At 38.3% G+C, this 21,780-nt stretch overlaps 1 protein-coding gene across 7 annotated transcripts in view; it reads left to right on the plus strand.

The window, feature by feature from the left end:
• LOC143681257 (uncharacterized) overlaps positions 1 to 21,780 on the plus strand; it is a 57,214-nt gene that overhangs the window by 30,766 nt on the left and 4,668 nt on the right. The window contains exons 2-6 of one of the 7 annotated variants that reach the window (XR_013174494.1): positions 4,679 to 4,851; positions 8,683 to 8,742; positions 13,045 to 13,164; positions 16,186 to 16,288; positions 17,225 to 18,341. Coding sequence is in view for 3 of the 7 variants with exons in the window: in XM_077158120.1 (XP_077014235.1) it covers positions 8,735 to 8,742; positions 13,045 to 13,079; positions 16,186 to 16,288 (146 nt within the window). In the remaining 4 variants the exon portion in view is untranslated. Of the gene's footprint in view, positions 1 to 1,085; positions 1,207 to 4,678; positions 4,852 to 8,682; positions 8,743 to 13,044; positions 13,165 to 16,185; positions 16,289 to 17,224; positions 18,342 to 21,780 lie in introns of all 7 variants that reach the window. The other 6 variants (XR_013174495.1, XM_077158120.1, XR_013174497.1 and 3 more) reach the window with 6 other exon arrangements.

Below are 21,780 nucleotides of genomic sequence, written 5' to 3' on the forward strand. Positions count from 1 at the left end.
GCAATTCTATACTTAGCTTCCTGAGAAACCACCAAACTGCCTTCCACAGCAGTTGTACCATTTTACATTCCCACCAACAGTGAATAACTGTGCCTCTTTCTCCATATCCTCTCCAGCACTTATTGTTTTCTGTTTTATTGATAATGGCCATTCTGGTGGGTGTGAAATGATATCTCATTGTGGTTTTGATTTGTGTTTTCCTAATAGCCAGGGATGTTGAGCATCTTTTCATGTGTCTTTTGGCCATTTGTATTTCTTCTGAAAAGTGTCTGTTCATGTTTTTTGCCCATTTTATAACTGGGTGTTTGTCTTTTTGTTATTGAGTTGAACAATCTCTTTATATATTCTGGATACTAGACCCTTATCTGATATGTTGTTTCCAAATATTCTCTCCCATTGTGTAGGCTGCCTTTTTATTTTCTTAACAAAGTTCTTTGATGCACAAAAGTGTTTAATTTTGAGGAGTTCCCATTTATCTATTTCTTTCTTCAATATTCGTACTTTGGGTGTAAGATCTAGGAAACCACCTCCTAGTGCAAATTTTGTAAGATATTTCCCTACATTTTCTTCTGAAAGTTTTATGGTCTTAGCTCTAATGTTTACGTCTTTGATCCATTTTGAGTTAATTTTTGTATAGGGTGTGAGATATGGATCCTCTTTCATTCTTTTGCATATGGATATCCAATTCTCCATGTGCTTTGAAATTTATTGTTTTGTATATACATTATTTTTCACACGCAAAAAAGTTGATTGTGATGTTAAAAAAAATACTTATTTCTTCTAGCCTCCAATGTTCTGGAGTAGCTAGAAAGAAAAATCTGAGGATCGTATGGTAGCCCATGACAAACTCTGGGATCTGTCCTATAACTACTTGTTGAAGAGTGCTTTGAAAACTATTGCTTTTTTATTTCTTTGCTTTGTATATATTTTATATTATACAATTTAAAAAGTTAAAAGAAATCAACTGTGACATAAATTAATGAATGGTGAAAGATAGTCCAAATCCTATTGTTATGACTAGCTAAGGATAATTTGTATGGATTTATATATTTATAGGCACTAACAGGATGGATTTTCTGAATTAGGGTTGAGAGTTGCACAGTGAAGCTTGGGATGTTTGCTTCTGTGGTTGGTGAGACGGGAGCTACTGGAAGGCTACCATGTGGAGGCTGAGAATGGAATTAATAAAGAGGAAATGGAGATAAGGTATAGATGCTGGTGAATCCTGGGTCAAGCTATACCTGAAAGTAAACTAACCTCAGCTATTCTTTTGAGAAAGATTCCCTTTTCTGCTTAAGCTATTATTTATTTATTTATCTATCTATTTATTTTAGGAACTGGTTTCACAAGAGTAAAAAAGTAAAAAAGATGAATTATTTCTTCCATTAAGCATGCTAAGGAAATAACATTCCAAACCTTATAATGAAATGTGAAAATGAGACAACAGAATGTCATTATAAAGTGCCTTAGTGTACCAAAAACAAAAGTCAGATATTCTTTATTTACAAATGATTTTTATCACATTTACAGAAAGGCAGATATTACGTGGAGAGGTAGCACAACAGAGTATAAAGAACTCTAGATTTGGAGTCAGAAGATCTGAATTAGTCTTGGCTTTGCTACTAATTGTCTCTGACCTTGAGTAAATGTCAATTTTTCTGGGCTTCAATTTTCTCATTGTAAAATGAGATGTAGATCTGACTGCTTCTAAGGACAGTCCCCATCCTCTCACCCCCACAGATGTAAAATTCTCTGATAAGCCATTTTTGAGTTGAACTCTCTGTTGCTGGCAACCAAAGGACTCCTGTGTTTTATAGCCATTCATTTTGCAAACAACTTTTATTAGAATATTTGAATATTAGATATTATCACAAATTTTGGAATAGCAAGGCCTACATTAATGAGATAAAAATACACAATATATATTTCCTTAAATGGAAAATGTTTCACTGATTTTTGTCTTCTCAAATAGTGGTATAGCATTAATGTTGACTTACACAGTAACGTTGTTACATTCTTTTATTTTTTACATAGTTGACATAATTACTTAGAAATGTTAGATAAGAAAAGAACTTTAGGCCAAACATCTTACTTCACAGATGAGGAAGCAAAGGTTCAGAGTGAATAAGTAAATTTCCAAAGATCATAGAGACAGCCCTAAAACCTAGGAAGTTTCTGGAAATTTAGTCGAGACCTCTTTCCAATACATTGAACCAGTAGGACATGAGTTGACTTATGTTATATCCAAGTCAATGTTATAACATGATATATGTTATGTTAACATTATCATGCATTAAATTAAATACCAACTTGTGATGGTCAGTTCGATGTGTCGACTAGGTTACAGTCTCTAGTCAATCAAGCACTAATCTAGGTGTGACTGTAAAGTTGTTTTTTTTAACGATTAACAGTTTTTACCAATATTTTAAAAATTAAGGCATGTACATTGTTTTGTCATGTTTTCAGGCATAATACTATTCATTAAAACCCATAATCCACTGATTTTAAGTAAAGAAGATTATTCTGATAATCTGGGTGTGCTTGATTCAGTTAAAAGATCTTAAGAGCAGAGCTGAGGTTTCCCTAAAGAAGAAGAAATTCTCCCTGTAGACAGTAGCTTCACCTTGTGCTCGAGCCCTCCAGCCTGCCCCTCCTGGAAGCTGCCCTGTGGATTTCTGCCTTGCCTAGCCAACCCCCTCAATCACATAACCAGTGTTTGTAATAGATCTCTTAAGAACTTGTCAGTTCTGTTTCTCTGGTGGAACCTTGACTGAAAACACAAGTAAAGTCATTTTCGTGAATTTTTATTTTTATTTATTTATTTTGGCATGGGCAGGCATGTGGAATCGTACCTGGGTCTCTGCCATGGCAGGCGAGAACCCCATCCCTGAGCCACCGTCGCACCACCTCTCACTGAATTTTTAAAGGATAAATCACTGAGTAACATTTAAAATATATATTATGAAAAATCATAATAAATCATGACTCTTCCATGTCATGATTAATAATCGATTCACATTGATTCCCTGACTTCTATTTTTAAATTAATGTTTCAGACACTAACCATGTAACTCAGTGACTTTTAAGGGAAAGACATCATATCTTAAAACAGTAAGTTTCTTGAAATCTCATCAATAGCTTGCATCACTACTGCCATTTACCTTGCAGTGGATTTATAACTTTTTTGAAACTTTCCATCTAACCAGAATTTCACAAACAATTTTATTTATGTAAAGAAGATCTATTTTCACTTGCTTTAGTTTTACTTTAAACATAAAATGTACCCTTATTGCTATAGTAAGCAATAATGAACCTTTTATGCATTGCTCTTTCTTTAACTGGCACTTCTAATTCAGTTTTAATAGAATCTGATTTCATGCATCATTCCATCGCCTAAGGGTATTCTAAAGTAGTTTAAAGGCCTAATTAAGCAATAAATTTCAATATACTGATAACCTTGATGCATATTTTTATTTATTAAATTGTGAATGATGACCTCTTTGCAAATCATATTATTTCCTGATGCCCTTCGCTTTTCCACACAAGTAGTAATGCAATCTACACAATTCTCAGTTATCCATACTTAGAGGAAAAACAGTGAAACGAAAGATCCAAAATGGTAGATCTTCCAAAAATCATTTATATTTGACTTTACATTTGACCTCCCACACTGGAGGTCACACAAAGCAAAATCAGCTGTGAAACTTTTAACACCCCCCCCCACCACCACCCATATGCCCAAGGTCTCATGCCCACAATCTTTTGATTATGTAGGGCTGGACTGTGGCCCTGGCACCTGAAAACGTGCATGCAGCCAGAGCTGCAGCCCGCTGGACAAGGCGCTCAGCAAACGTAGCTTTATAGCCATCACCAGGATCATCTTGACATTGGCACTGATCATTTCCATTATTCTCCCCGTTGGCACATTCTCACACCGAAACTTGTTCAACCTGCTCTAACGTTTCGTGGTTCCAGAGCAGCAGAAAAAAACATCAAGGCATTGAGGAAGAGAGAGGAGGCCAGAAAGATCACCAGCATGGCATAGCTTGGAGAAAAGAGAAGGGCACAAGCCTGTGGGCAAAATGTGGGTGAGAAATACATTCGGTGGATGTGAAGGAGAAGCCGCATGGCTTGGGAAGACAAGGCATCCTGAGAGTTTATGATTTGGTGTTAAACAAGTTCTACTGTGAGGGCATGCTGACAAGGAGAAAAATGAAAATGATTTCATAGTAAAGATCCTGGTAAAGATTTCCATAGCAAAGACTTGAGTAGCTGGCCTCCCTCCCTACAATTTCCATCTCCTTTGTCCTCCTTGCTATCCCCTTCACATTAAGATAGCTTTCAGTAACATTTGTATAAGAAGCCAGCCTAAATAAAGCACAATAGACCCCTCAACTTTGTCTTCCTCTTTCTGAGACAGAGTAAATGAATATCCTGTTTGTTTTTATAAAATTCTTCATTCACTCATAACAATGTCCATGTCATATAGACATAACAGTCTCTCTCTATATATATAAATATATATTTTTTAATTATATAAGTAATACATTCTTGTAATAGATTCTCACCAAACCAGCTACAACACAAAAGCCCCCTCCATACCTTCCTTTTTTTCCAGAGGTAAATGCCATTGGCAGTCTGATGGGTGTGTTTTAACTTATTTCTTCTATGCATCCAGTACCTTCAACAGAATCAGAGATCAAGATATGCTATAAGTAATCCTGATCATGATCATCAAAAGCTGTAGCCACGTGACTTCCTCTTTTTCTTTCACTTGAATATCTACGCTGTCCTTTGAGACACTAACCCTGCTATTGCCACCAGTTTCTTCACATGGAATTCTCCTGAAGGGTATGTGTCATTTTCCTTTCTTCCACGAATAGGTTAAAAATCTTCCCTATAAGTGGATAAATTCATAGTAAACAACAAAGTGCTGTATCAGTTCAAGTTTTCAGAGAAACCTAAAGAGAATCAAAGGAAGTACGTTTGGCTAAGCTGAGGAACAACAATTTGTATTATCTGGGGAAGAAGAATGGAGGATGACTCAAGAAGAATCTAGGCTGTGATGAGTGGATAGAAGTCTTAAAATGCTCACCCTGTGAAACGAATGAGATGTAAAATTCATTTTTAGCAATAAAATGGCTCATTTGCCTCACCACTTATTGAGCATCGGGCACCATTCTAAGTACATTGCATGTGTCATCTAGTTTCATCCTCACATCAGCCATGGTAGGTGGATGCCGTCATCACCGTGTAGATGGTGAGACTGTGTCCAAGTCATACCGTTTGTAAGTAGTAGATCAGGTATTCCAGTTTAGTTCTGTCTGACTCCAAAGCTCATTTATTTCATTTCCTCAACAAATATTAATTGAGCACCTGCTGTGAGCCAGGCATTGGCAAGCCAGGCAGATGACGGTCTCTGCCCTCATGGAGGTTACAATCCAGCAAGGGAGATAGATATTCATCAGATGCTTAGACAAATAAATTTTAAATCAAAATCATCCAAATTCCTAGGCAATGCCTGTCCAAAATATACTGGTTGAGCACTGAATAGGATGGTTGTGGAAGTGAATATGGGCAAACTTACCCCAATCATGGTGGAAAACAAGGAAGGTTTTTCTGAGAAGGTGACATTGAAGCTGAGATTTGAAGGATGGGGAGTAGGAGAAGCTTGCAGAGAAGGGGTGTTTTAAGCTGCAGGCCTAAAATGCTTAACTCAGGGAAGAAGGTCGGTACGTAGAAGGGGCAGAAAGTCCACCAAGGCAGTCGAAGCAGGAGAGAGATTGAGACAAGCTGTGCAGGTGAGAAGGGTGATGATCACACAGGTCCTGTGAGCCACACTGAGATCTTTTTATCTTTACTCTAGGAGCAATGGGTTGCCAGGTATAGTAATTAGGTTCAGGCATCAGCTTGGCCAGGTGATGGTGCCCAGTTGTTCTGTTGCTGTGGACTTAAGTCTTCAGCCTGTGAAATTCATCTGTGGCTGATTGCATCTGCAGTCAGCTAAGGGGAGTGCCTTCCGCAATGAATGACAGTTAAGTTGATTAGCTGGACGCTTGAAAGGAGAGTCAGAAGAGAGAGAAGGAGTGCAGTGCAGAAAAGAAAAGAAATCTAAAAAAGAAAAGAAAAAGAACTTACTGCCATGGTCCAGACTTGAACAAGGGTAATACAGTGGGGAAGGGAATAGATAAGGGATGCTTAGGAGGTAAACGGCTGGATATGAAGGATAAGGGAGAGGGAGTGCGTCCGTCAGGGTACTGTATTAGTTAGCTATTGCACAAAACAAATTTCCCCCAACTTGAACAACTTCAAACAACAAATATCCATCTTATTACAGTTTCTGAGGGTCAAGAGTCTGGAGACGCTTACTTGGGTTCTGGCCAAGGGTCTCCCAAACTGTTAGCAGGTGCATCAGTTTCGATGGAGGCTGGAGGATTGCTTTCAAGTACACTCACATGGTTGTTTACAGATCTCAGTTTCTGACCACCCACATGGGTTTCTCCATGAGGCTCCTTGTCACAGAAGCTGACTCTCCCCAGAGCAAATGATCTGAGAGAGAGAACAAGCAACCAAGATGGAAGCTGCAGTATTTTTTAATTGTGTAATCTCAAAAGTGACACATCATCCGTTCTCCCATATCTGCTGTACACAGATCAGATCATATGCAGTCTAAGAGTAGACCATACAAAAGTGTGAATGCCAGGAGGCAGAGATCATTAGGGACTACTGGCCACTGTACCTTTATGAAAAAGATGGCACCTTCAAATTTGAAAGAAGTTCAAATTTGTGTATGTGTGAATAGTTTGTTTGTTTTCTTACCAAGGGACTATTTACAAGGATGTGGGCAGGATGTGGGGGACCACAAAGGGGTAATTAATGCTTGTTCCCCGAGCAAGCATCAGTACAGCTGTTAACACCCCTAGGCCCAAAATAATAAGAGGAGGGAGAGGAACCCTGGAACTGAAAGAGAGACTCACACCTTGAAAAGCGTGGTGTCATTCTGTCCATAGACAAAGAAAGACAGTGAGTGAGATGCTAGAGTCAGCTCACAGAACTCGAGAGCCGATGGCTAGCATCTTTTCCTAACTCTGCTGTGATGTCACTGTAGCCTAAAATCAGTCATGTGGGGATATTTGCAAATGCTACAAACCAGGATTTGTACAGACAGCCTGTTGTTGAATGTTTATTAGCACACCACTAGACACAGCCAGCTTGAGACAACCTCTCAGGGTGCGAGTTAGAATTCCCACCCAGCTGTCTTCTCTCTAGAGTGAAGGGGGGATCAATGTCAACCAGAAGCCAGAGAACACAGAAACTTCTTGAGGTGTTCTAGAACGCCGTCCCCTGGGGAAGACAGCAGGGTGCAGGAGGGTGGGAGAGTGTCTCTAGCATAGGAAGGGTGCTGTGTGGACAGCGAGTCAATTCGCTGAAGGAAACAGAGACAAAAGATTATTTGTCACAAGACCTATTATACTTTCCTGTCCATTCTCATCACTCTTGATTTCCCTCATCAATGGAGGTGACCTTGACATATCATTTGAAAGCACAGAATTCTCAATTAGAGTTAATGAAATGAGTTGGGTTTTGTTTTTAGTTTTGTTGTTTTTCATTTGGGGGGCATGGGCCAGGAATCCAATGAGGTTTTTTTGTTTTGTTTTGTTTTGTTTGTTTGTTTGACAAACAAAAGAAACTAACTCTGGCTAAGTTGAGAGAGAACTCATTAGAAAGGCTTTGGAGAGCCCGGTTCCTGTGTGGGGAGCAAAGCACGGACAGGGCAGGACCAGGAAAGTCCTGGACAGCCACATGGTAGGAAGCAACCCTGAGAGTTTCACTGCTGGAATAAAAAAATCCTGTTCCGATCTTTTTTCTTTAAACTGTCCTTAATTTATACGCTAATCAGTATGCACAGTGCCAAGGTACAGCTTCAGACAATGATCACTCTTGGCAAGAAGAAGGTAGGGTTTCTTGACTGATTTCCCCCATGGGACTGTAACAAATGGGGGGGCGGTGGATGTTCAAAACTTCCCAAAGACAATGGGTGCTGGGAAGCCAAGAAGCAACAATTATCTCTTACAGTCTGGGACATGACCTGCTCCAGGGTCCTTCCTGAGTTGGGGGTGGTGGTGGGCAGGGGTTTTCAGACCATCCGTAGACAGGTAACTGGGAATGAACTGTTCTTAAAGGATCCCTAGGCACAATGTCAGTAGTTCAGAGTGTCATACTATTTGACATTGAGTTAATGTTTTAAGAATCACATGTATGTAAAATAAATGTTGGCGCTAAAATAATTGGAAGCTGAAATGTGTTGATTTTTTTTAAAATCTCAAAGCAGAGTTTATTATGGAAGGAAAAAATATTAGCATAATATACATACACAACATATATAATTCGAATATTAGCATGTCTTGTAAATTGGAAAAAATGAGCTGGAGAAATAGGGAAACAACTTCTTGACACGTTAACATTGAATTATCAGCAAATATAGCTAAGCAAATTTCAGTTGCCTGAAATTTTTTGAGTAAGAACATCATAATGTTAGTTGTTCACATTACCAAACAAAAGTTTTTAAAAATATAATAATCTTCAATGTGACTGTATTTATTTCTATGAAGCAGTTAAGTGAACGGTAAAAATGATCAGCTTTTAATTTTTTTTTTTCCAAAAATGTTGGTGTCTTTGTAGACGTGCTGATGTTTTAACGTAAAATCAAATTGCCACTCTTTTGACGAACCTGATGACCACGTAAGTACGCTCCTGCCGCTCTAGGAAACGGAAAATTTGGAGTTAAATGGAGACAGGCGGTAAATATCCTGAGTTTGTAGGAGACTTTCTGGCATGCCTCAGTTGAAAACATGAGTTCAGAGAAAACGCTCCATCTTCTCCTTCCGCCATCCGAGCTCAGCCACCCTTCAGGACCCACACCCACGCCTTCTCCCCTCCGCGTCTTCCTGGGCCAAACTAGTCCAACCAACCCACGCTGGACTAGCGCTGCCTGTCTGCAGGATGCACTTGGCACCTGACACATGTCCCCGCGGGGTGCACATTTCCCGTGTGCGTCCGACTCCTCGTCTCGGGCCAAAGAGTATGAGGGGCAGGAATTCGGCCTATTGGCGATGAGTTGGCCATTGGATGTTTAATGTCACTTTTTAAAAACTTGGTCTTTCTTCCTTTTTTCTAGTTCCTGTTCTTCTGCCTAAACCTTGAAGAAGAAAAAAAAAAACAAAAAAACGGATCTTAACAAGGGTTTACCCCTCCTCCCTCTTCTTCTCTCCGTTACAGGGTTATTGAGAGAATTATTGAGAGTATGCATAAAAGCCTGGGCAGGGCTTCCACTCAGATGTTTTAACTTTGTTTGGTGCTCTTTCCACCACAAGCCACTGGCTTCCAAGCACAAAGAAAGGTCCCTGTAAAGGTTCCTAATGTTGACGATATTTGTCTCACAACGGCATTTGCCCTTCCTCAAGGAGCTCCTGCACGTGGCAGTTTGGACTGCACTCTTTGCAGGGATGCTTTTCTATCTGCCTCCAGCCAACTCATCTCTCAGTCCTCAGGCCCAGATTTACAACTGGATGTTCTGTAAACAAAACAGACTCAACAGATCCTGAATTGAATTCATCCTTCCTCACAAACCTAGGCCTTTTGATTTAAACCTTTGATCTTTTTAAAAAATACATATATTTGATATCTTCACACACCATACAGTCCATCCAAAGTATACAATCAATGGCTCCAGTATCATCACACAGTTGTATATTTATCACCATGATTGTTTTAGAACGTTTGCATCACTCCAGAAAAAGAAATAAAAAGAAAAAAAAAACTTATATACTCCATACCCCTTACCCCTCCCTCTCACTGACCACTAGCATTTCAATCTACCTGATTTTTTTTTTTACCCCTTATACCCCCTATTATTTATTTATTTTTATCCATATTTTTTTACCCACCTGTCCATACCCTGGATAAAAGGAACATCAGACACAAGGTTTTCACAATCACACAGTCACATTGTAAAAGCTATGTAGTTATACAGTTGTCTTCAAGAATCAAGGCTACTGGAACACAGCTCAGCTGTTTCAGGTACTTCCCTCCAGCCACTCCAATGCACTCTAAACTTAAAAGGGACATCTATATGATGTATAAGACTAACCTTCAGTTTGTTTTCCAGTGCCTGCCCACGAAAAATAAAATAAAATAAAATAACCTTCAGGATAACTTCTCGATTCTATTTGAAATCTCTCAGCCACTGAAACTCGATTTTGTTTCATTTCTTTCCCCCCTTTTGGTCAAGATTTTCTCAATCCCTGGTGAGCCAGGACCCATGTTGCCAAGGAGATTTACACCCCCTGGGAGTCATGTCCCATGTAGCGGGAGGGCAGTGAGTTCACCTGCCGAGTTGTAAACTCAATCTTAAGTCATAACCATGCCACCTGTGTGACTTACACTTGAAATGTCAGAAACATCTCAGCTCCAGCATACATCTCCATCTCTCTCTCTCTCCTACCCAACGTAAGTTGCCAAATCCTTGCAGACCTTACCACTGTGTTCTCTTTTCCTTTGCTGCCACATGTCCAGCTATCATTAAATCTCAACTCAAGCCTTACAAGAAAGCTCTGACTAGTTCCTCTGTCTCTAGCGTCCACCTCAGCCCATCCTCTACACTGACACCAGAGTTCTCGTCCTAAAACTACAGATAAGATCTTGTCATTTCCCAGCACCAGCACTGCCACTACCCTGCACACACGTACACACACACACACACACACACTCCGAAGGCTTCATTCCACCTGCTGTTGCATGTAAGCAATCCAAGTTTGCTGTTGCAGTCCTGACAACACTTTCTGGCCTCCTCTCCTACAATCCCCAAACCCAACACCCTGTCGTCACAAACTCAAAGTTCCAGCCACTGGCTTTATTTCACATTTCCAGAATATGCCTTCCCTGACCCACCGCTGCTTTTGCTGAAGCCCTTTCCTTCATCCTGAACGGTCTTCCAACCCAGGATCTTCCCAATCTTATCTGCTCCAAGACATCGTCCTGTGTTTCACCAGTTAAATTCATTGTTCCTTCAAGAACTGGTCACAGTCACCATAGTGAACTGGATATTTGCCAGGGGCACGTATTCGGCATCTTATCACGTTTAATCCTGGACACCGGGCAGCAAGTTAAGTGTTACAGGCCTTTGATTCTTTATGTGAAGCCCTGCGGCCATCTGTACTTCCAGGTTCAGAAGGTCTTGGTTTTCACAAAGGCGAGACAGTGGAATGTTTCTCGGTTTCCCCATCTGTAAAATGGGGAGGATAAATAGTCCCTCCTGGGATTGTGATGAAATAGATAATATATTCCTGAGAGAAGGGCCTGGTGAAATGCCCTTACTGGGTGCATTCTTTTTGCTCTATTTGTTTGACTGTTATATTTAGCACTTGCTTACATACTATGACTTACCAGAAAGATAAATAGGACTTTCACAGTCACCTAATGTGTACCAGGAAAGTCATTTGGATGAGGAGCCCTCATTTTGTTCGATGTTATGTTCCTTTCTCTTTTTTTGCTTTCATTTCCTCCAGCTACTTGCCACACCCTTTACTCAGCATTTCCTATCAAAATTACAGGCCTCCTGCTACTGCAGTAAAAATTCTTTGTTCCGTTTTCTGGCCCATTTTACTATTAGCTCATACTTTTCTCTGGCAAAAATTGCACCAGACAATTCTTCCCTTCTCTGGCAAAAACACTTCATAACAACTATTCTAATTTGAAGAATTCAATGTAAACATCATTAATAAACTCATTCCTTTTACTCCTCCATGGAGCTAGATGCAGAAGAGACTAAGAATTGAGAGCTAGAAGGGACCTTGACATATATATGACCTGGGTTTATTAATGAATTATTGAGATAGTGAGAAGAGCAGAGAGGTGGAATGGCCTGTTCACGTTCACACAGCTAGAGGTGACAGCCTTCGTAGGCACCATTGCTGCACGCCAACGCGATCCCCAGGTGGCCACTGAGGTCCTTTCTGTCCCTGTAGATGAATTTTGCCTCTCTTAGAGTTTCATATAAATGGAATCATACAGTATATATACGTATATATATTTTCATTTAACCGATGAATATTATTTTTTTGCTAAGCCCACAATATTGTTTCTAGAAGTACCATACATGATCAAAATGCAATCCCAGTTTCGGATTACTTCCCTGTGGGTCATGGAAGACAGACATGGAAGGAAAACAGGGTGTGATCAGAGTTAGCACAGAGGGAAGCTCAGTCTTCAGTTTTGTTGCTCTCAGAGGGGTTGGAATTTTACAGAAAAACCATAGGCCCCGCCCCCATTATTAACATCTTCCATTAGTGTGCTAAAATTGTTACTATTGATGAAAGAATATTATCATAATTGTACTATTGACTACAGTCGGTGGTTTGCAGTAGAGTTCACTGTTTGTGTTGTACAGTCCTTTTTTTTTTTTAAGTTTTATTCTCAAAACATATATTGGGTAAAAATCCCCCTTTTAACCACATTCAGATATACATACAGTTCAGCGGTGTCAGTCACATTCACGTTGTGAATCACCACCACCCATTACCTTAACCTTCCCCTCTCCCAACACAGAAATGCTGCACCAATTAAGTGTGAACTCCTCCCCAGCCCCACCCCTGGTAAACTGTATTCTAGTTTCTGATTCTATGAATTTGCTTATCCTGATTATTTCATCTTGATCATACAATAATCGTCCTTTTTTGCGTCAGGCTTATTTCACACAACATGATGTCTTCAGGGTTTATCTATGTTGTCACATGTATCAGGACTTTATTCCTTTTTTTTTTTTGTCCTGTTGCACAGTCTGTATCCCTTCAGCCCCAATTACCCAATTTCATTCCTTTTTAAGGCTGAATAATATTCCACGGTATATATGTAGCATATTTTGTTTATCCATTCATCAGTTGATGAACATTTGGGTTTTTTCTATTCATTCCACAACCATGAATAATGTTGCTATGTACACTGGTGTGCAAATATCCTTTGACTCCCTGCTTTAAATTCTTTCAGGTATGGACCTAGAACTGGGATTGTGGAATCATATGGTAATTCTACACAACTTTCTGAGGAACCACTAAATTGATTTCCACAGCAGCTGCACCATTTCACATTGCCACCAACAATGAATAAGTACTTCCTATTTCTCTATATCCCATATAACACTTGTCTTTTTCCATTTTTTAAATAATAACCATTCTAATGGGTATGAAGTGGTAACTCATTGTGGTTTTGATTGGCGTTTCCCTTATGGCTAATGACATTGAGCATTTTTTATGTGCTTTTGGGGCATTTATGTATTGTCTTTGGAGAAATATGTATTGAAGGCTTCTACCCATTTTAAAATTAGGTTGTTCATCTTTTGTTGTTGAATTGTAGGATTTCTTTATATATTCTGGATATTAAACCCTTATCAAATATATGGCTTCCAAATATTTTCTCCCATTCTGAAGGTTGTCGTTTTACTTTCATGATAAAGTTCTTTGATGAACAAAAGTTTTAAATTTTTAGGAAATCCCATTTATTTTTCCTTTGGTTGCTAGTGCTTTTGGTATAAAGAGAATCTAAGAAACCATTGCTTGACATGAGGTCCTGACGACATTTCCCTATGTTTTTTCCCAGGAGTTTTATAGTTTTTGTTCTTATATGTAGGTCTTTGATCCATTTGGAGTTAATTTTTTTGTGTATGGTGTGAGATAGGGGTCCACCTTCATTATTTTGCATAAGGATATACAATTTTCTCAGCACCATTTGTTGAAGAGACTATACTTTCCCAATTGAGTCGATTTGACTCCCTTGTCAAAAGTCATTTAGCCATAGACGTGAAGGTTTATTTCTGAACACTCAATTCAATTCTAATGGTCTATATATCTGTTCTTCTGCCAATACCAGGCTATTTTCATTGCTGTAGCTTTGTAACATGTTTTAAAATTGGAAAGTGTGAGTTTGCCAACTCTGCTGTTCTTCTTTGAGATGGTTATTGCTCTTTGGCGCCTCTCCCCTTCCATATAAATTTTATGATTAACTTTTCCATTTCTGCAAACAATGCTGTTGGAATTTTGATTGGGATTGCATTGACTCTGTCCATTGCTTTGGGTAGAATTCATATCTTCCTATCCATGAACGTGGAATGTCTTTCTATTTACTTAGGTCTTCTTTTATTTCTTTTGACAATGTTTTGTAGTTTCCTGTGTAGTCTTTTAAGTTCTTGGTTAACTTTATTCCTAGTATTTGAATCTTTTAATTGATATTGTAAATGGAGTATTTTTCTTGATTTCCTCTTCAGGTTGTTCATTAATACTGTATAGAAACACTGATTTTTGCATGTTGTTCTTGAACCCTGCCACTCTGCTGAATTCATTCATTAACTCTGGTAGCCTTGCTGTGCTTTTTTTCAGTGTTTTTAAATGTAAGATCATGTCATCTGAAAATAGGGAAAGTTTCACTTCTTTTCCAATGTGGATGCTGTTTCAGTTTGCTAAAGCTGGCAGAATGCAAAATACCAGAGGTGGGTTGACTTTTTCAATGGGGATTTAATAGTTTACAAATTTGCAGTTCTAAGGCCATGAAAATGTCCAAATTAAGAGGAAGATACCTTCTTTGAGGAAAAGCTGCTGGCATCTGGGATTCTGTCACACAGGAAGGCACATGGTAATGTATGCTGGGCTCTGATTTCAGCAGCTCTCTCTGCTCCTCTGGGGTTTTCCTCTCTTTTATCCCCTCACAAAGGACTCTAGAAAAGGATTAAGGCCCACTTTGAATGGGCAGAGTCATCTCTCAGTCGAAACAACCTAACCAAAAGGTCCCACCCATAATTGGTCTACATCTACAAGAATGGATTAAAAGAACATGGCCTCTTCTGGGGCACATAACAGCTCCAAATTACCACAGGTGCCTTTTATTTCTTTCTCTGGCCTAATTGCTCTAGCTGGAACTTCTAGCACAACGATGCATAACAATGGTGAGATGGCATCACAGTCTTGTTCCTGACCTTAGAGGGTATGATTCCAGTCTTACTATTGAGTATGATGTCAGCTGTAAGTTTTTCATATATGCCCTATTGTGCTAAGGAAATTTCCTTCTATTCCTAGTTTTCTAAGTGTTTTTATCAAGAAGTGCTGCATTTTGTCAAATGCCTTTTCTGCATCAATAAAGAAGATAATGTGTTTGTCCCTTTCATTTTGTTAATGTGGTGTATTACATTAATTGATTTCCTTGTATTGAACCACCCTTATATACCTGGGATAAATCTTCTTTGATCATGGTGCATACTTCTTTTAATGTGCTGCTGGACTCAGTTTGTTAATATTTTGTTGAGGATTTCTGCATCTATATTCATAAGAGATTTTGGCCTATAGTTTTTTTTTCTTCTGGTGTCTTATCCGGATTTGGTATAAGGGTGATGTTTGCCTCACAGAATTAATTAGAGAGTGATTCTTCCTCTTCATTTTTTTTTTTTTTTTGTAAGAGTTTGAGCAGAATTGGTATTAATTCTTCTTGGAGTGATTGGTAAAATTTGCCAGTGAAGTCATCTGGTCTTGGGCTTTTCTTTATTGTGAGGTTTTTGCCTACTGCTTCAATACCTTTGCTTGTTATTGGCCTATTGAGATCCTCAATTTCTTCTTTTTTTATATAATACAGTTTTATTGAGATATAGTCACATAACATACAAACCATCTGAAGTATAAAATCACTGGCTTACATTATCATCACATAGTTATGCATACAACTCCATGATTAATTTTAGAACAGGGAGACTCTTTCAAGCAGCTTTGCTGGCAAAAGGAGGAAAGCCCAAGGGGGGACATTTTTTTAATGAAAGAGGCTTGAGTCCTTTTATTACTACATGTAGAATTACATGGGAGAAGGAGAGAATAAAGGCAGAGGAGAGAGTTGATAAAGCAGGACAAGTAAGGGAGGATTGGCTCAAAGCCACAGGCAGCAGGATTCACCTTAAATAGGCATCTTTGAAAGTGGTAGGAAGCAAGTAAAGATGTGTGTAAATGTGGGACAGATTTGCAGAGGGGGGAGGAGGAAAGAGATGGGGGCATTTCATACCTGAGGCCTCCATTATCTTGATGAAACAGGAGACCAGATTGGGTATGTGTAAAGGATTGTGTGTGTTGCACAAATCCTCTCTTTCTCTGTACTTAGGCTTCCCACCTTTCAGCTACCTTCACAGAAACGAGATGGCCACTGGAAAGCTAATTGGGGGTGTAAGGCTGAGGACACAAATTGAAAAGAAAAGAGTTGGGAGGTAAGTGGACTGGCCATTATTTGTAATCTCAACCAGTGTTGACTGAGTGCTTGTTTCCCTGTGTTCTGGGGATGTAAATGGACAGTTCAGCAGTGGGGAAGAAGGACTTGGCCGGAGTCACCCCATGAGCTCTGGGTTTGAGTTTGGTTGGACTATGGCTCTAAGAAATGTGTCCTTGGGCAAAGTCTGCAAAAGTTTAGTTTCTGTAAGTGATATCTGAGAGTCATACCCACTTGAAATCTCTATGAATTTTAGCACCTATTCCCAGAAGTCAAATAATAGTTTTTCTGAAAATGAATTTATTCATAGGGAAGGAAACTTACAGTAGAAAATATCCAGGAAATCAATTCCCACTCAAATTGCCTCCTCCTTCTACATTCAGTTTCCTTGCACTAATCATTTCCACTTCTTATCCTCTGCTTACTGAAGCACCCTTTGTCCCTGGTCACTATTTTTAAAACTTTTTCATATGAAATTTCAAACATACACAAGTCAAGGTAACAGAATAATGGGCCCCTATGCACCTATCACTCACCTTCAGCCCTATGCACTCCCAACCTGAGATGACTCTGAAGTGATTCCCAAATAACAGATCATTTCAACTGTAAATAGTTCAGAATGCATCTCTTAAGAAAAAAGAACCTCGGTATCAGTATCACACTAAAAATTAACAAAAATATCTTAATATCATTAAATATATAATCAGTGGTCAAATTTTTCCAATTATCTCATAATAATTTTATAAATGTGAATCAGAATTTTAAAATAAAGTCCATACATTGCATTTTGGCATGCTTCTTAGCTGTTTTTTTACACTGATCACTATTGTCTAAGAGACAGTTCTGTAATCTTATGATATCTCCTGATTTTATATCAGAAACGACTGCAGGTTTAGACAGCAAACTTTCCACAGCTTAATTTAAAACTTCCTTCTAGACACACTCAAAAGAGGAGTGTATAGATAGCCAATGAAGAACGGAGGATAGAAAGAAGAAAAGGCTGCAGCAAGATCTAAGTACCCAAATTAAGAGGAGCAAAAAAAAAAAGAAAAAGGTAATCGCTATTGACCAAGAATTTTGAAAATCCTTACAAATGTGTTATCTTATACATGTTAACATTTTTTATTGTGAAATATAATATATATTACAAAAAAGCAATAAATTTCAAAGTACATTGTAGCAAGTAGTTATAGAACAGATTTCAGATTGGTCTGAGTTATAGTTCCACAGTTTTAGATTTTTCCTTCCAGTTGCTCCAAGACATCGGAGACTAAAAGGAATATCAATATAATGATCTAGCAGTCATACTCATTTGCTGAATTCTACCTTCTCTGTATAACTCCGCCATCACCTTTGATCTTTCTCCCAATCTTTGGGAGTATTTGGGCTACACCCATTCATTCTAACTTTTTAATATTGGAAAGGTCTTTTGATAAAATGGGATGGGGGATAAACTAATTGGTATTCTGGATAGGTGGGCCCCTCTGGGTTTCAGGACTTATGTGGCCTCAGACCCATATGGAAGTTGTAGGTTTCTGGAAAGTAAACATTGTGTATGGAAACTTAGTTGAATCTCAGATACACCCTAGGTCTTTGTTCTAGTTTGGTAACTGCCAGAATGCAATATACCAGAAATGGAATGGCTTTTAAAATTTTAATAAATTGCTAGTTTACAGTTCTGAGGTCGAGGAAATGTCCCAATTAAAGCAACTCTATAGAAATGTCCAATCTAAGGCATCAGGGAAAGATACCTTGGTTCAAGAAGGCTGATGAAGGTCAGGGTTCTTCTCTCAACGGGAAAGGCACATGGTGAACACAGCAATGTCTGCTAGCTTTCTCTCCAGGCCTCTTGCTTCACGAAGCCCTCCCAGATGCATATTCCTTCTTCATCTCCGAAGGACTCTGGTGGTATGGGCTCCAGCTCTGTCATTTTCATGGCTCTAAAAAGGGACTCTCTCCAAAATGTTTCCTCTTTTAAAAGATTCCAGTCAAGGCCCACCTGGAATGGGTGGGGTCACATCTCCATCCATTCAAAAGTTAATGCTCATGATCAGGTAAGTCACATCTCATGGGAACAATCACAAAGCTCCCAGCCAGCAATACTGAGTGAGGACTAAGGACATGGCTTTTCTGGGTCCACAGATTCAAACCAGTGCAGTGCTCTTTAGGGTTGTCAGGAATGGTTTTGGTTGGGGTTTGGCAAATCACAAAAATACTAATATCTAGCTAAAGTGCATAAGAGTGGTCTCCAGAATAGTCTCTCAACTCTCAGCCACTGATACCATATTTGTTGCAATTCTTTTCTCCCTTTTGGTCAGGAAGGCATTGTCAGTCCCATGGTACCAGGGCCAGGCTCATCCCTGGGGGTCATATCCCACATTGCTAGTGAGAGTTCACCCATGGATGGAGGAGACTAATCTTTTCCAATTGAGTGGTCTTTGCCCCCTTGTCAAAAATCAGTTGGCCATAAATGTGAGGGTTGAGTTCTGAACTCAATCCGATTCCATTGGTCTATATGTCTGTTTTGATTACTGTGGCTCTGTAATAAGTTTTAAGATTGGAAAGTATGAGTCTTCCAACTTCTCACAATGGCTTTAGCTATTTGGGGCCACTTACCCATCCATATGAATTTGGTGATTTGCTTTTCCATTCCTGCAGAGAAGGCTGTTGGAATTTTTATTGGGTTTGCATTGAATCTATAAATCACTTTGGGTAGAATTGACACCTTAATGATATTTAGTCTTCCAATCCGTGAACCCAGAATGTCCTTTCATTCACTTAGGTCTGTTTTGATTTCTTTTAGCAATGTTTTGTAGTTTTCCGTGTACAAATCCTTTTTTATTATCAAAAAAAATTTTTATACTCCAAGGTTAAAAAGATTTTCTCCCCTGTTATATTTTGAGTTAATTTTTTGTGTAGGGTATGAGGTAAGGGTCAGGGTTTATTATTTCCACATAGATATTTAATTTTTCCAGCTCTATTTGTGAAAAATAGGTTGCTTTCCCATTGAATTACCTTTGCCATCAGTTTTGAAAATCAATTGATCATAGATGTATGTGTCTATTTCTGGACTCTATTCTATTCTGTTGATCTACATGCCTATTGCTATGACAAACCACACTGTTTCTATTATTATAGACTTACGGTGAGATTGAAATCAGATAGAGTAGCTTCTCCAACTTTTTCCTTCTTAAAAAGTGTTTTGGCTCTTCTAGGTTCTTTAGAAAATCTAAAATTTGAGCAATTTTAAAATCAGCTTGTCAGTTAGAAAAACTGGTAGAATTTTGATCAGCATTTCATTGGATCCATAGAACAGTTTGGGGATCACTGATCCATTAACAATATGAAGTCTCTATTCCATGATCATGATATATCTTGCCATTTATTTAAGCATTCTTTAATTTCTCTCAGAAATATTTGGTATTTTTTGGTGTATACATTTGCATGTATTTAATATTCCATAAGTATTTCATGTTTTTTGATGCTATTATAAACAGAAGCTTTTATTTCATTTTCCAATTGTTCATTGCTCATTTCACTGTATAGAAATACAACTAACTTTTGAATATTAACCTTATATCTTTACAGCTTATGCATTCTAAGTTTTCATTCTGTCAGTTTTTGCCCTGTGTATTTTGAAGCTCTACACCTCTTTGCCTCTGGCAAAACACCCCTTGCATTTTATCTATTATTAATACAGTCTTATGCTTACTGTTTACCAGATAAATCATTTTTCATACTTTTATCTGTTTTTATTTCTGTATTTAAAGTGTGTCTTTTGTTGCCAGCAAATCATGGGTCATGATTTTTTAGACTTCTAATGATCTCACTTTTATGTTTGGCAAATTTGATTAGAATGTTTGGTAAATTTAAAGCAACTGGAATTGTTCATGTGGTTGGATTTTTGTTAACCATTTTGCTATTTGTTTTCTGTTTGTCTCACTTGTTTTTACTACTTTGCTCCTTTTCTCCTACTTTCTTTTTTGTTAGTAAACTATTTTTATCATTACATTAAAAAAAAATTTTTATTATCAAATATAACATATATACAAAGAAGAGAAAGAAAAAGCTAGAAGGAATATCAATATAGTGATTCAGCAGTCGTATTCATTTGTTAAATTCTATTTTCTCTGTTTATAACTCCTCCTTTTCTCTTGATACTTTTCCTAATCTATAGGGATCTTTGGGCAGTGTCCATTTTTACTTTTTCCTGTTGATAAGGGGAGTAGACAATAAGGGATTGAGGTATATAATTAGTTGATAATCTTAGAGAGGCTGGTCCCTCTGGGTTTCAGGATTTATCTGGCCTAGGAACCCTCTGGAGGTTATAGATTTCAGGAAAATAAATTTAGTGCATGAAACTTTTATACAGTCTCAATTAGAGCCCTAGGTGTTCTTTTTTTTTCATTTATAAACAGTTGTATTCACAGATCATACAATCTAACCTAAGTAGAAAGAATCAGTGGTTCCCTGTATAATCACACAGCCATGCTTTCACAACCACAATCTGTATGAGGCCATTTCCTTTCCTTCCAGAAAGACTCCCATGCCTCTCCCCCACACCCCCTCTTACTGACGTTTAGCTTTGGCATAATGCCTTTGTTGCACTCAGTGGAAGTATATTACAGTGTTACTGTTGACTATAGACCCTGGCTGGCATTGATTATATTTTTTTCTGTATACCATCCCATTTTCAACACCTTGGAATGTTGACATTCATTTGTTCTCCTTCATGCAAAAACATTCTTGTATTTGTATATTTTGTCACATCATTGTCCATGCTAGGCGTTCCTAAGTTATACCTTTTCAGTCTTTATCCTCTATCTTTCCTTCTGGTGTCATACATGCCCCCAGTTCTCCTCCCTCAATCAAACTCACTCTCAGCTTCATTCACTGTACCTAAAATACTGTGCTACTATCAGGAAGTATTGTGCTATCCATTTCTGGGTCTTTACAATCATTCCTGTTGAACATTCTGTATTCCTTCAGCATCAAATGTCCAATCTCTACCTTCTTTCTATCTCTGATAACCTGTGGTCTTTTTTTAAAATTTTTATTGAGAAATCTTCATACACATACAGTCCATACATGGTGTACAATCAGTGACTCACAATATCATCACATAGTTGTGTGTTCATCACCATGTTCATTTTTAGAACATTTGCATTACTCCAGAAAAAGAAATAAAAAAGAAAAAACTCATACATCCCATATCCCTTACACTTCTCATTGACCACCAGTATTTCAATCTACCCAATTTTTTACCCTTTATCCCCCCATTATTTATTTTTTTATCCTTATTTTTTTTATTCATCTGTCTATACCCTGGATAAAAGGAGCATCAGACACAAAGGTTTTCACAATCACATGGTCACACTGTAAAAGCTAAATTATATAATCGTTTTCAATAAGCAAGACTACTGGAACACAGCTCAACAGTTTTAGGTACTTCCCTCCAGCCTCTCCAATATACCTTAAACTAAAAAGGGATAT

Source organism: Tamandua tetradactyla, chromosome 4, assembly GCF_023851605.1.
Source record: "Tamandua tetradactyla isolate mTamTet1 chromosome 4, mTamTet1.pri, whole genome shotgun sequence".
In the NCBI taxonomy this organism is placed as follows: Eukaryota; Metazoa; Chordata; class Mammalia; order Pilosa; family Myrmecophagidae; genus Tamandua; species Tamandua tetradactyla.